The 16,066-nt window shown below is 56.1% G+C and overlaps 1 gene segment (V, D, J or C); it reads left to right on the top strand.

Annotated features, from left to right (window-relative positions):
- The first annotated feature begins 4,077 nt into the window (after positions 1-4,077).
- LOC128946318 (Ig heavy chain V region 914-like) lies at positions 4,078-15,049 on the top strand. The segment is given in 3 exon segments: positions 4,078-4,171; positions 8,894-9,252; positions 15,032-15,049. Coding segments are annotated over 3 exon segments (471 nt in total).
- The last annotated feature ends 1,017 nt before the right edge of the window (positions 15,050-16,066 follow it).

The following is a 16,066-nucleotide window of genomic DNA, read 5'->3' on the forward strand; positions in this document are numbered from 1 at the left end:
GCACAAAAAGCCCTGGCACAGAAATAGGATCCGGAATCCTCATCCTTGAGGTTGTTCATGGTCAGCGTCACCGAGCTCTGCCCGTTGTCCCTGGAGATCCTGAACCGGCCCTTGACAGATGGTGCATAGTCGATGTTTCCACCAGTGTTAGTGATCCCCGCAAGCCATTCCAGCCCCTACCTGGGTCTCTGGCAGATCCAGCCCATCCCAAATTGTCCAAAACTGAACCTGGACCCTCGGCAGAGGAGGCACAGGGACCCCCCGGGGGGCTGGGGGTCCCCCCCGCACTCCAGCAGGGTCAAGGCCGCCCGGAGCCCATCCCCAAACCTTCACCAATTTCTCTCATAACTCCCCTGGTTTAGCCCCAAAACCCCACCAGACTTTTCCATATCTAAACATGCCTCAACCCTGCAATTAACCCAAATCAATTCTTTAATTACTTAGACACCTCATCCTGAGCATTCTGCATTGATTACACAGTTAATACACTGTTAACGACACCCAATTCCCCCCGGGACCCCAACCCGTGCACATCCCGGCCACGGACTCGAGCTCCCTTCGGCTCCTGGCCCTGCTGCTCCTGCTGCCCCTCCCATGTGGCACCGCCCCTTTTTCCTGGAAGTCACGCCCCTTTTCCTCTTCTGGACCAATCAGATTTCTCATCCCCATCTCCCCTCTGTCCCGCAGGGCTCCGGGCGGCCATGACTGTGCTGGAGTGCGGGGGGGACCTCCAGCCCCCCGGGGGGTCCCTGACGTTGCTGTGCCGAGGGTCTGGGTTCAGTGTCAGGAGTTTTGAAATGGATTGGGTTCGACAGAGACCTGGGAAGGGGCTGGAGTGCGTCGGAAGTGTCAGCAGCAGAGGTGGCACCTGGTACGCGCCGTCGGTCAAGGGCCGAGTCACGATCTCCAGGGACAACGGGCAGAGCTCGGTGACGCTGACCATGAACAACCTCAAGGACGAGGATTCCGCCACCTATTTCTGTGCCAAAACCACTGCTTCTGGAAATGTTAATCCTGGTTATGCTATTGGCCCCGTCCCCATCTCTGCATCCCTACCTGTCCCCATTCCCCAGACCCGTCCCCATACCCCAACCCCTTACCTCACCCCCATAACCAAACCCCTTACCCCATTTCCTCACCCTCTCCCAGCCCTGCTCTGGCTCTGCACCAAATGTCCGCTCTGGGCCGCACTCAGTGCCCTCGTTCCTCAAATTACATTTAATTTTTCAAAATTTGGGGCCAAAGATAAGGTCAGGAGTCAAAAATTCAAATTTTAGCCTGAAATTCCCGATGTGTGGCTAATGGGCCAGATTTGGGTCGGTGGCTATCACTGGGTGCCCCCAGGGGAGATTCGGGGTAAAACTGGACAAGTCTGGGGGCAGTGATTGGGATTGGAGGGACGAGGCTGAGCTCAGGGTCGAAACCGGCCCTGATTTGGGGCCAGGAACTGAGATTTGGGGCCAGGAGCTGAGATTTGGGGGCCGGAGCTGAGACTTGGGGCCCGGAGCTATGTGGGTTCAGAGCCGGGCAAAGTTGAGACAAAGGGCAGGAGTGGGGTCAGGGTTTGGTGGGAAGGGTCTGGGGAACGGGGACAGGCGCGTCCCAATACCTGGCCAATAGCACCAACATTATAACCACCAACAGCAGCAGCAGCAGATTTGGCACAGAAATAGGATCCGGAATCCTCGTCCTTGAGGTTGTTCATGGTCAGCGTCACCGAGCTCTGCCCGTTGTCCCCGGAGATCGTGACCCGGTCCTGCACCGACGGCACGAACATGGAGCTCCAGCCCTCCTTCCTGATGCTCCCGACCCACTCCAGCCCCTGCCCGGGTCTCTGGCAGACCCAGAACATGGTGATGCAACTGACATCGAACCCGGACCCTCGGCACAGCAACGTCAGGGACACCCCCGGGGGCTGGAGGTCTGCCCCGCACTCCAGCAGGGTCACGGGCACCCGGAGCCCTGCGGGACAAAGGGGAGATGGGGATGGGAAACCTGATTGGTGAAGAGTGCCCATGTAGGCCTGGCATGCTTGAAAAAGGGGTGGGACCCACCTGGGAGCAGGATGATGAACTCCAAGGGTCCCAATTTGGGGCCAATAGTCAAGATTTGGGTCAAGGCTTGAGCTTTGGCCTCATCCCCATCTCCCCTTTGTCTCGCAGGGCTCCGGGCAGCCGTGACCCTGCTGGAGTGCGGGGGGGACCTCCAGCCCCCCAGGGGGTCCCTGCGCCTCCTCTGCCGAGGGTGCGGGTTCGATTTCGGGAGTTATGGAACGTTTCGGATGCATCAGAAACCCGGGCAGGGGCTGCAGTGTGTCGCAGGGATCCACAACAATGGTGCTTACACCAACTACGCGCCGTCGGTCAAGGGCCGGTTCAGGATCTCCAGGGATAACGGGCAGAGCTTGGTGACGCTGACCATGAACAACATCAAGGACAAAGATTCCGCTGTTTATTTCTGTGCCAAATATTATGCCAGTAGTTGTGCTGATGCTAGTGCTGGTTATGGTGTTGATGGTGGTTGTGGTCCAAAGCCCTGTCCTCTCTGTTCCCAAATAACTCAGAATTCTCTAATCCGTCCCCAAAATCCTCACCCCTATTTCTCACATCTTGACAATTTTCCCCCAAACTCCACCGTCACTTCCCCAGTTCCCAATTTCCCCCAATTTATCCTATTTCTACCCAGTCTGGCCCTTCACCTCCGTCCCAGTGCGGAACGGGGATCGCTCCAGGGCCCTTTGCACCCAAAGCTTTTTGTGCAGCTGGCGCTCTGCCGCAGCGCCCAGAGGCTGAGCTGCCCTCTGCCAAACACAGATGTTCACAATGACAAAAACCAGCAACTTTCTGTTTCCTTTCCTGCCCCGGCCGGGCCCTGGCAGCTGCCAGGGAGGAAGTGGGGGGAGGCGGCGGAGCCCCAAAATCGCGGTGTCTTCTCCTCCCTCCCACCCTCGCTCCCACCCTCGCTCCCACCTGGGGCTTCACTTCTCCCTCAGTCGCCTCGGTTTCTGGTGCTGCTCCTTGGGGCTGGGGGTGGAATCCTCTCTCTGGAGAAAACCCCCCTTTTTTACCTCAAAAAACACAAGAAATTTTGGGGAAATTAAATTTTTCAAATTGATCTCGAGTCGAGGGCTCCATGCTGAGAGAAGCAGATGGGTGCAAGGGTGGAGTCACCTGGAGAGTTCCATTGGTGAAGGGCAGGGTCAGGATGGCCAAGGAGAGCTCAGTAGCCAAAATGGCCCCGAGTGGGCCCCGAGCTGAGGTGTGGGGCCAGGAGCTGAGAATGTGGGGCAGAGCCATGGCAGGGTTGGGGCACAGGGACAGGAATTGGGTCATGGGCTGGGATTTTGGGGAGGGTCTGGGGAATGGGGACATTTGGGGACACAACAAGAGGGGTGGAGTCTATAGCATTGGCATCATGGTCATCTCAATCAGCCCAGTGGCTTTGGCACAGAAAGAGGATCCGGAATCCTCGTCCTGCAGGTTGATCATGGTCAGTGCTGTGAAGATCTGCCCGTTGTCCCTGGAGATCCTGACCCGGCCCTTGACCTACGGGGAGCAGTCGGTGAAACCCCCGGGGCTGTGGATCCCCGTGACCCATTCCAGCCCCTGCCCGGGGCACTGGCGGATCCATTGCATGGACTGACCCCCGAAACTGAACCCGGACCCTCGGAACAGCAGCATCAGTGACCCCCCGGGGGACTGGAGGTCCCCCCCGCACTCCAGCAGGGTCACGGCGGGCCAGAGGCCTGCGGGACAAAGGGCAGATAGGGATGTGGGAAAAAATCCACCCAGATGTTGATTCCTGCATGCAGATTCTGATGTTGGCCTCAAATTGTGGCACTTTCTCCTCCTCCCAATCCTGCCGGCCCTCCCAGGTGGGTCCAGGTCCCTTTTTGGATCTGGTCAACCCCAGCAGGGCTCACGCCCGGGTCCGGCTCCTCATCCCCCATCTCCCCGTCATCCCGCAAGGCTCCGGGCGGCCGCGACCCTGCTGGAGTGCGGGGGGGAACTCCAGCCCCCCGGGGGGTCCCACCGCCTCGTCTTCCGAGCGCCCGGGATCGATTTTGGGATTATTGTGATGGCCTGGATCCGCCAGAGACCCGGGCAGGCACTGGAGTTCATTGCAGATATCAGCACCACTGACAGCACCAGCTACGCGCATTCGGTCAAGGGCCGGTTCAGGATCTCCAGGGAAAACGGGCAGAGCTCGGTGACGCTGACCATGAACAACCTCAAAGACTGGATTCTGGATCCTATTTCTGTGCCAAAGCTGCTGGTGCCAGGTGGGTTAATGATGTCTCTGCTCTTGGCCTCTTGCCCTTGACTGGATCCCCTCCTGTCCCCAATCCCCAGAAACTTCCCCCAAATCTCAGTCCGTGTCCCCATTCCTGACCCTTTGTCCCAGATCTTCCCCATTTCCCACACCACCAACCATGGATCCAAAACCCCCAAAGTGGTCGTGCCCCAAACCCAACTGCTTTGGCCCCAAAACTCACCCAATTCTGCCCCAAATCCTCACTTAGTGCTCCCAGCCACAGCCGCTGACACGAATCCACAACCTTTGTCCCCAAATCGGGACCCTGGGCCTCAAACCCCGACGTTCAGAACCAAGTTATGGGGCACAAAGAGGAGATTTGGGGTCGGGAGTTGTGGTTTGTTGTTGGGAAATTTAGCAGACTAGAGAATGGAAAAGTACAAAGCCGTGGCTAATTCCAAATCTTGCACCTGTGAGATAGTGTGTCCTTGGGCCTAGCTTCAGTAGGATAAAAAACAGTGAAAGAGACATGAGAAAAGAGAGATGTAACCCCTAAGGAATGAGGAAGAGTTCATGGTATAGTTTAACCAATAGATTGCTTGGCTTATAGAATATTCATAAACTTATTATTTGCTGTATAAGTGTTTGATGCTTTCTTCAATAAACTGGACCTGTGATGAACCAGCTGGTCTCCTGGTCCCCATCCTATGACACACTCAGGTCTCTCATCTGCATCTCTCCTTTGTCCCACAGGGCTCCGGGCGGCCGTGACCCTGCTGGAGTGCGGAGGGCACCTCCAGCCCCCCGGGGGGACCCTGCGCCTCCTCTGCCGAGGGTCCGGGTTCTGTTCCGGTGGTTTCCACGTGAGCTGGTATCGCCAGAGACCCGGGCAGGGGCTGGAGTGGGTCGCGAGTGTCAGTAACACCGGTGGCACCACCTGGTACGCGGATTCCGTCAAGGGCCGGTTCAGGATCTCCAGGGACAACGGGCAGAGCTCAGTGACTCTGACCATGAACAACCTCAAGGACGAAGATTCCGGATCTTATTTCTGTGGCAGAAGTGTTGTTGGTAGTGCTGGTTGGGGTGCTGCTGCAGGTATTGGTCACTCTCATGTTTTGTTTGCATTTGGCTGTGTTCCTGTTCCCCGGTCACCACGTATCTCCATTCTCTGGACCCTTCCCAAAAACCGCAAGCCTGGACCCCATTCCTGTCCCCATGTGCCAGTCTTGGAGTGGTTCGGCCCGAAATCTGGTCTCTGCACATTACCACAAACTTGACTCAAACCTTAACCCTTGGCTTGAAGTATCCACTTTCAGAATCAAGTTTTGGGGCACCAAGTGGAGATTTTGGGTCAGGAGTTGTGGTTTGGGGTCAGCGGGTGAGAATTGGGGCCGAGGCAGAGCAAGGTTGGGATCAATGGTCAAGGGCTGGGTGTGGGCTGGGGGTTTGGGGGAAGGGTCTGGGCAACGGGGACAGGGGGGACGAGGAGATGGGGACAGCAAGGGCATCGTCCATATAATCAGCAGTAGCAGCACCCCCACCAGCAGGAGCTTTTGCACAGAAATAGGATCCGGAATCCTCATCCTTGAGGTTCTTCATGGTCAGTGTCACCGAGCTCTGCCCGTTGTCCCTGGAGATCGTGAACCGGCCCTCGACTGACGGCGCGTACTTGGTGTAACCTCCACTGTCACTGATCCTTGTGACGTATTTCAGCCCCTGCCGGGTCTCTGGCGGATCCAGACCATCCCAAAACTGCCAAAATCGAACCAGGACCCTCGGCATAGAAGCGCAGGGAACCCCCAGGGGGCTGGAGGTCCCCCCCGCACTCCAGCAGGGTCACAGCCGCCCGGAGCCCAGCGGGAAAAAGGGGGAGATGGGAATGGGGCGATGCAAAAGTCAGGCTGAGGTGTCCAATTAATTAATGGGTGGATTGGGGCTCATTGCAGGTTTTCAGGAACTTTTCAATACAGGAAACCTCTGCTAGACATTTGACGCAAGAAAAAAGGATTCTGGGGCAAAACAAGAGAAGGTTTGTGGATGGTGGAGCAGCCATGACCCTTCTGGAGTGCGGGGGGCAACTCCAGCCCCCCCGGGGGTCCCAGCGCCTCCTCTGCCGAGGGGCCGGGTTCAGTTTTGGCAGTTTTGGGATGGGCTGGATCCGCCAGAGACCCGGGCAGGGGCTGGAGTGGCTCGCGGGTATCAGCAGCCCTGCTGGTTCCAGCACCGCCTACGCGCCGTCGGTCAAGGGCTGGTTCAGGATCTCCAGGGACAACGGGAAGAGCTCGGTGACGCTGACCATGAACAACCTCAAGGACGAGGATTCCGGATCGCATTTCTGTGCCAAAGCTGCTGCTGATGGTTGGGCTGCTCCTGATCGTTTTGACCCCACCCTTATCGCTGTGTCCCCCGTGTCCCCGTTCCCCAGACCCTTCCCCCAAATTCCAGCCCCTGACCCAATTCCAGTCCCCGTGCCCGAACCCTGCCATGGCTCTGCCCCACATTCTCAGCTCCTGGCCCCACACCTCAGCTCGGGGCCCACTCGGGGCCATTTTGGCTCCTGAGCTCTCCTTGGCCATTCTGACCCTGCCCTTGACGCATGGAACGTTCCAGGTGACTCCACCCTTGCACCCATCTCCTTCTCTCAGCATGGAGCCCTTGGCTCGAGATAAATTTCAAAAATTTCATCTCCCCAAAATTTCATGTGTTTTGGTTAAAAAAGGGGGTTTTTTCTCCAGAGCCCCCAGAGAGGATTCCAGCCCAGCCCCAAGGAGCAGCCCCAGACACCACGGCCACTGAGGGAGAGGTGAAGCCCCAGGCGGGAGCGAGCGAGGGAGGGAGGGAAGAGAAGACGGCGCGATTTTGGGGCTCCGCAGTCTCCCCCCACTTCCTCCCCAGAAGCTGCCGGGGCGCGGCCGGGGCGGGAAAGGAAACAGAAAGTTCCTGGTTTTGGTCGTTGTGAACATCTGTGTTTGGCAGAGGACAGCTCAGCCTCGGGGCGCTGCGGCAGAGCGCCGGCTGCACAAAAAGCTTTGTGTGCAAAGGGCCCTGGAGCGATCCCCGTTCCGCACTGGGACGGAGAGGAGATGGGGATGGGGCGTTGCAAAAGTCAGACAGAGCTGTCGAAATATTTAATGGGTGGATTGGGGCTCATTGCAGGGTTGAAGGCACTTTACAATTCTGGAAATCGCTCTTGGAGATTTGGGGCCAGACAAAGGGAATTTGGGGTAAAACCAGCGAAGGTTTGGGGATGGGGGAGCGGCCGTGACCCTGCTGGAGTGCAGGGGGGACCTCCAGCCCCCCGGGGGGTCCCTACGCCTCCTCTGCCGAGGGTCCGGGTTCAGTTTCAGCAGTTTCTCCATGCTGTGGATCCGCCAGAGACCCGGGTAGGGGCTGGAATGGCTCGCGGGGATCAGCAACGATGGTGGCAGCACCTATTACGCGCCGTCGGTCAAGGGCCGGTTCACAATCTCCAGGGACAACGGGCAGAGCTCGGTGACGCTGACCATGAACAACCTCAAGGACGAGGATTCCGGATCCTATTTCTGTGCCAAACGCACTGGTGCTGGTGCTGCTCCTTATGCTGCTGATGTTTGACATTTCGGCCCCATCCCCGTGTCCCTCCTGGCCCCATTCCCCAGACTCTTCCCCCACACTCCCACTCTTGACCCCACTCCTGACCCTTTGTCCCAACCCTGCCCTGCTCTGGCCCCAAATCTCAGCTCCTGGCCCCAAATCAGAGCTGGTTTCACCGTGAGCTCAGCCTCAGCCCTCCAATCCCAACCATTGCCCCCAGACTGGACCCATTCTGGCCCAGAATTTCAGTGGTTGATCTGAGTCACAGCCACGGACCCAAATCTGACCCCTTTTTCCCAAATCTCAATCATCTGCACCCAGGTTTGGAGACCTTGGTTGAACGTTTGAGCCCAGAGCTGAGGTTTGGGTCCAAGAGCTGAGATTGGGGCAGAGCCTGCTCAGAGCTGGGACACGGGGACAGCAATGGGGTCAGGGGCTGGGGATTGGGGAAGGGGCTGGGAAACGGGGACGGGAGGGGGCAGAGCCATGGAGATGGGGTCAACATTATAAGCATTATTCCCCGAATAATTATCAGCATATTTGGCACAGAAATAGGATCCGGAATCCTCGTCCTTGAGGTTGTTCATGGTCAGCGTCACCGAGCTCTGCCTGTTGTCCCTGGAGATCCTCACGTGCTCCTTGAACGACGTCCCGTAGCTGGCGCTGGAACCGTCCCTGCTGATCCCCACGAGCCACTCTAGCGCCTGCCCGGGTCTCTGGCACATCCAGAACATTCCATTGCTCCTGAAATCGAACCCGGACCCTCGGCAGAGGAGGCACAGGGACCCCCCGGGGGGCTGGAGGTCCCCCCCCCACTCCAGCAGGGTAACGGCCGCCCGGAGCCCTGCGGGACAAAGGGGAGTTGGGGATGAGGGAAAAAAATCCATCCAAATGTTGATTCCTGCATGCAGATCCTGATGTTGGCCCCAAATTGTGGAACTTTCTCCTCCTCCCCATCCTGCTGGCCCTCCCAGGGGGCTCGAGGCCCCTTTTTGGATCTGGTCACCCCCAGCTGGGTCCACACCTGGATCGCGGGCCTCCTCCCCACCTCCCCTTTGTCCCTCAGGGCTCCGGGCAGCCGTGACCCTGCTGGAGTGCGGGGGGGAACTCCAGCCCCCCGGGGGGTCCCTGACGTTGCTGTGCCGCGCCACTGGGTTTGATTTCGGGAATTTTGGAATGATCTGGATCCGTCAGAGACCCGGGCGGACACTGAAATATATCGCCAGCATCAGCAGCAGTGGCGGCGGCACCGGCTACGCGCCGTCGGTCAAGGGCCGGTTCACGATCTCCAGGGACAACGGCCAGAGCTCGGTGACGCTGACCATGAACAACCTCAAGGATGAGGATTCCGCCGTTTATTTCTGCACAAAACGTGCCAGTAGTACTTACGGCTCTCAGAGTGCTGCTGCTAATGGGAGCGGCAACGTCAGTGTTCCCACCACCGTGATGGTCACCAACTGTCTCCACAGTGACCCTTCCCCCAATCCCCAGCCCCTCACCCCATTCCTGTTCCCGTGTGTGGGATCTCAGTCTCTCAGAACTGGGGTGCAGGGTGAACAAGACCCCCCCCTGGGGGGCTCGGGAGTCCTGGAATGCTGCCAGAGATGTCTGGTGGCTGGACTTTGATCCCACATGGGAGATGACATCAGTATGAGGATGGGAGGATTTCACTGGGGTGAATGGTGAAGGGACAAGTTAATTGGGGTGTGAGATACAGGGCTTAAGATTTCTGTACAGGGGGGTCTAGAGAAGTAAGATGGAGGAATTGGGGCGTGCCCTTCTCCTTCTTCTTCTTCCTCTAGACCTCCATCTTCTGTGGTGATGTTGGCACTCCGGGATTGGACCTTACTAGGGGAACACTGGTTAATAAGGGTAGAGGGTATTGGAGAAAAATGATAAATATTGTATACGTAACTCCGGGTATAAAGATAGGTGACCGCCCCAGGGGCTTTCAGTGTGTGCCCATGGCTGACTGCTGAGCAGAACTCTGTCAGGCCAAGAGAAAATCTTTTAGATAAGCAATTAATAAACACCAAGACCAAGAACAAATCTGAAGCTTCCTCTCGTCCTTTCGAACCCGGGGGCCCAAGGCCATCTTTGGGCTTTTCCCCAGACCATCTGAACAGCCCGGAAATCCCACAACTGGCGTCCCTGGGTGGGCTATCTCCCACCAAACCTTTCGGGGGGGGGAAAGCCCTGAAGAGCTGAAGAGCCAAGAGAACAGCACTGATAACTCCAGAGGAGGGAAGCCTGAAGAAAGAAAGAAGAAAAAGAAAAAACCAGCCGGGAGAAGCTGCAAAAATCAGCAGTCACTGAGAAATCCCATCTCTCAGCTTCTGCTGAAGACAGCTCGTAGCAGAGCGGCCTGGACTGGGACCAGAAAGGCGCCTCTGATCCATCCCTCGTAATCTGCTGGACGGAGAACAAGGGCCTCCAGACCACGCTGGCGACAGATTCGGTAAGAAGGCCAAAATAATATTATGGGGGCAACACTCTCCCAAGAACAACGGGAAATCTTATCCACCTTACAAAGTGTAGCAGAATTATATACAGAAGGGATCCCAAAGAAAGAATTAAAACAGCTGTTATTATGGGCAAGGCTCAATTACCCACTTGCAGAGACATATCTTTTGTTCGAAGTCGGGTTTTGGCAAGAGATTAATAGGCATTTATATATTTTAGCAACAAAAAAAGATGAGACAGCGTTAAAGCTACTCTCGCCGGCAAGAATCATGTTACAAGGTATTGCAGTCCAGTCTAAAAAACTGGAGAAGCAGCGAGAAGCTGCGGCACCCTCAGAGCAGGGGGCGGAGCGGCAGAGCTCCGGGAAAAAATTAGCTCTGGCTTTAAAAGGCCAGGGGGAAAAGGCTCTCGAAAAAAGAGAGCAGGAAAAAATATTAAAACCCCCGATCAAAAAATGCAACAAACCCCAAGGGCGTCCTGAAACTCCAGAGAGTGTGGAGGAGTCAGGAGCAGAAGGGGGGGAGCAGGAAGATAAGGGATCGGGGGGGGGGCCTGCTCGCGGCGAAAGCGGCGACGCGGCGGCGGCGGCGGGCGCGAGCAGCGCCGGTGAGGATGAGGACACGCCCGCGGAGGGCGAAACTCGCAAAAACCGGGGGATAGACTCACATACCAGCGCGGGGGCGGCGAGCGCGCAAGGCGGGCTGAGGGAAAACGCGCAGCCCCGGAGGGCCGCCGCGGCGGGACGCAGGAGGCGCGCGGGTGTGATGTCAGAGCCGGTGCGACGATCAGCTCGAATCGCGGGTAGAGCCGGGGTGCCGGCGGGGGAGGCGAACACAACATCAGAGGAGGAGGGGTCGGATTCTGGGACAGACCGAGGGGCGGGAACTTCGGAGGTGAAACAGGGGGGAGACGATGATGACGTCACCCTGGGGGACACCGGAAGTAGCTCAGAGAGCACGCACGCGCAGAGAGTAAGACGCGGGCGGGCCCGAGCCCGGTCCCCTGTGACGTCGAGGGTGAGGAGGGGCCGTGTTAGGGATTCTACGTCCTGCGGCTCCACACCGTCTCCAGATCTGGTGCCTTTAGTCTCGAGCCTCGGAGTTTCAGTTCCTTCCCTCCATGGGAGACGCCGAGCCGGAAGAGGAAGTAGGGTAGTCGAGATTGCTTCGTCATCCGAGCCAGGGAGGCCGGTGACAGCGCCACCTAGTGGCAGGAGGGCAGAAGTGCACGACATGCCGGGTCGGCTCGGCGGAGCCACAGCGCCATCTCGTGGCGAGACTGCAACAATGCAGCAATTTTTTCCAACAATATATAAAAAGAAAAGCACCTCGAAGAAAACAATGTTAACACGACAAAGGGATTATCCATCCACTTCGGGATTTCATGAAGATGATGAAAGCTCAGATGAAGAACAGCTACAAGGGGAAGATGTCATAAGAATCACAGCATCGGAAGGTGTCCCAACATGGATGCTATCAGCAGCAGAAGCAGCAAAAAGCTTCTTGCATTCATTCGATACAGTAAAGAAGAAATATCAACAGGATCCTCGAGTTTCCTTTTCGGATTTAGGAGCAAGGCCAAAAACCTCAAGGCAAAAAATGAGACACTATGAATCACCGATGACATCTACAACACCATTATTCATGCAAATCCCAATGGAATCTGATGAAGAGGGGTTTCAAGAGCCGGTGAAGACAATGGATTGGAGGCAAATCAGAAAAGCATTGGAAAAGGAAAAGCATTTATTCCCGGGATCAGGGGATTTGACAATGCCAGTGACATATGATGCCCAGGGACAGAATCCAAGGTGGGAAAGGATGGGTCATGAGACACTCAAAGACCTAGGGAAGGCAGCTCAGACTTTTGGGCTGAACTCACAATACTTCAAACAGCTATTAAGAGGGACATTCTCTATGTATGATCTCACACCATATGACATTCGAAGTATTGTGGCAATGATCCTCACTGACACACAGAGTCTTGTCTGGGAAAAAAGGTGGAGAAAATATCTTGCTGAGTTGCGGAACAGATACCAAGGTGGGCCGAATGCGAACCTCACAGAAGGGCAATTAGCAGGGGATCCTCCAGATGACAATCCAGGGGAACAAGCAGCGCGGCTTCCACGGAGAGTGTTAAGCGACATCAAAGAAGCAGCGCGATTGGCAATCATGCAAATTACGCCGACAGGAGCTCCGGATGTCCCGTTCTCTTGCATCAGGCAAGGTCCCACAGAGCCATTCATGTCATTCATCGACCGACTCACGCAAGCCGTGGATCGACAGGTGACAACAGAAGAAGTGAAGAGGCCTCTCTTGGAGAATTTAGCTTTCGGCAATGCCAACCCGGATTGTCAACGGGTGATTAGCACCATGCCAGGACGGCCATCCTTGGCAGAGATGGTGGAGGCATGCAGCAAGGTGGGGACGCCTCAGCACGTCGCAGCGATTGTAAAGGATGAACTAAAAGAGGAATGGGAGAAACAGCTAAAGGGACGCTCAGAAGGGCAATCAGAGGACAAGACATTGGAGAAGATGTTCGAAAAATTACTCCATCAACAGGACGAAAACATCAACAAAATTCTCGCGGCAATGCAGGAAGAGAACAACCCCCAAGGAGGACAGTGCTACAGATGCGAGGGAGATCATTAGTGCTTATCCAGACTGTCAGCTTGTGCAGCCACCTTCTTCTACCGGGGCCATCAATCCGCTGGGGCTGCAAAGTCTTCAGTTGTGGCAAGCTGATGTCACGAAATACCCATCTTTTGGGAGGCTCAAAAATGTTCAAACAACACATAGGCAAAGCTAAGGGAAAATCCTTTGGTTTTGATCAGAAACCCAGAAACAGGTTAAATAGAGGGTCCTTTCAAACTAATCATTTGGGGAAAGGGTTTTGCTTGTATCTCCACAGATCGAGGTCTGAAGTGGGTGTCAGCGCGGCACGTGAAACCATTCCGAACGCGAGAACACGAGAATGCTGATCCAAGAAGCAGAGAGACGAGTACTCAGACAGAAGTCGAGACTCGGGCTGCGAAAAACGACCCAGAAGAGAAATGAAAAGAACTGAGGACTTTGGGGGGTTTTCACATAAAAGCAAAAAAAGGGGTCTTTTGGTGCAAACAGAAGGGGGAGATGTGGGATCTCAGTCTCTCAGAACTGGGGTGCAGGGTGAACAAGACCCCCCCCTGGGGGGCTCGGGAGTCCTGGAATGCTGCCAGAGATGTCTGGTGGCTGGACTTTGATCCCACATGGGAGATGACATCAGTATGAGGATGGGAGGATTTCACTGGGGTGAATGGTGAAGGGACAAGTTAATTGGGGTGTGAGATACAGGGCTTAAGATTTCTGTACAGGGGGGTCTAGAGAAGTAAGATGGAGGAATTGGGGCGTGCCCTTCTCCTTCTTCTTCTTCCTCTAGACCTCCATCTTCTGTGGTGATGTTGGCACTCCGGGATTGGACCTTACTAGGGGAACACTGGTTAATAAGGGTAGAGGGTATTGGAGAAAAATGATAAATATTGTATACATAACTCCGGGTATAAAGATAGGTGACCGCCCCAGGGGCTTTCAGTGTGTGCCCATGGCTGACTGCTGAGCAGAACTCTGTCAGGCCAAGAGAAAATCTTTTAGATAAGCAATTAATAAACACCAAGACCAAGAACAAATCTGAAGCTTCCTCTCGTCCTTTCGAACCCGGGGGCCCAAGGCCATCTTTGGGCTTTTCCCCAGACCATCTGAACAGCCCGGAAATCCCACACCCGTGCCCCAACCCTGCCCTGGCCCTGCCCCACATTCTCAGCTCCTGGCCCCACACCTAAGATCGGGGCCCACTCAGGGCCATTTTGGCTCCTGGGCTGGCCCCGGCCCCTCTGCCAGGATCCCTGGGCTGAACTCGCCCGACTCTGCCCAAATCTGCGCTGCTGGCCCCCAGCAGCCACCACTGATGAAAATCCCCAATTCTGACCCAAATCAGGATCCCGGGCCTCAAACCCCAACCTTCAGAGCAAAGTTTGGGGCAGAAAGAGGAGATTTGGGGTCAGGAGTTGTGGTTTGGGGTCAGCGGGGGAGAATTGGGGCTGAGGCAGAGCAAGTTTGGGATCAATGGTGAAGGTCTGGGTGAGGGCTGGGGGTTTGGGGGAAGGGTCTGGGAAACGGGGACGGGGGGGACACGGGGATGGGGGTGGGAAAACCCTGGACATCGTCACTACGAGCAGCATGTTCAGGGAAAATATTAGCAGCACACTTGGCGCAGAAATAAACGGCGGAATCCTCGTCCTTGAGGTTGTTCATGGTCAGTGTCACCGATCTCTTCCCGTTGTCCCTGGAGATCCTGAACCGACCCTGCACTGATGGGGCGTAGATGGTGTGGCCATTGTAGTGGATCCCTGCGACGTATTGCAAACCCTGCCCGGGTCTCTGGCGGATCCAGTACATTCCATAACTCCCGAAACTGAACCCGGCCCCTCGGCAGAGGAGGCGCAGAGACCCCCCGGGGGGGCTGGAGGTCCCCCCCGCACTCCAGCAGGGTCACGGCCGCCTGGAGCCCTGCGGGACAAAGGGCAGATTGAGATGGGGCCAAAGCTCAACCCTTGACCCAAATCCTGACTCTGGGCCGCAAATTGAGACCCTTGGAGTTCATCACCCTCCCCCCAGGCGGGTCCTGCCCCTTTTTCCAGCTGGCCACACCAGCTTTAAGTCCCTCGACCAATCAGGTTTCTCATCCCCATCTCCCCTTTGTCTCGCAGGGCTCCTGGCGGCCGTGACCCTTCTGGGGTGCGGGGGGGACCTCCAGCCCCCCGGGGGGTCCCTGCGCCTCCTCTGCCGAGGGTCTGGGTTCAGTTTTGGGTATTTTGGTATGGATTGGCTACGCCAGAGACCAGGGCAGGGGCTGGAGTGGCTCGCGGGGATCAACACTGGTGGAGGCACCGGCTACGCGGATTCAGTCGAGGGCTGGTTCAGGATCTCCAGGGACAACGGGCAGAGCTCGGTGACGCTGACCATGAACAACCTCAAGGACGAAGATTCTGGATCCTACTTCTGTTCCAAAGCTGCTGCTGCTGGTTGGGGTAATGGTGCTCCTGATCGTTTTGACCCCACCCTTATCGCTGTGTCCCCCCGTCCCCGTTCCCCAGACCCTTCCCCCAAATCCCAGCCCCTGACCCCATTCCTTTCCCTGTGCCCCAACCCTGCCCTGGCCCTGCCCCGCATTCTCAGCTCCTGGGCCCAAACCTCAGCTCGGGGCCCTGTGGAGGATTTTATTAAGAGTTGGTTAGCTGAGAAAGGCCATCCTGACAAATTGCCGCTGGTTAAGCTTGAAAGGGAGGTCAGCAGTCTCTGATTCAGTGACTGCTGACAGGCAAGAATACCGGATGGCCTTGCTGCAACATGAGGAAAGGGAGGTGAGATTAGTCCTGAATATCTGCAGAATGTAAGAGAAGAATAAGCACAAGAAGGTAGAAGTAGGTGTAGTTTCTGAGATGTAACTAACCAATCCTGAGCTCAACTTTTGCAATATGTATGAAGCTTATTAAGAACTGTATTTAACCCGCCGTATTGATCAATAAATTGGACTTGTATGAACCAATTGGTGTCTGGGTCTCCTTCCTCCGACAAATGGTGGAGAATGCGGGCAACCCCCTGAACGCTTGCTTTCTTGGATTACAAAGAAACTCACCATGGTCGAGGAAGTTGGGTGAGAGTCCTTGCAGCCGGGACGGTGCTGGATTTTAAAAGCACCCTTGAGGATCACAAAAGGTGACTCAAGTCTCTACGTGTCGCAG

Source organism: Melozone crissalis, unplaced genomic scaffold (genome assembly GCF_028551555.1).
Source record: "Melozone crissalis strain CALT ecotype California unplaced genomic scaffold, PUWL_Pcris_2 ptg000079l_1, whole genome shotgun sequence".
In the NCBI taxonomy this organism is placed as follows: Eukaryota; Metazoa; Chordata; class Aves; order Passeriformes; family Passerellidae; genus Melozone; species Melozone crissalis.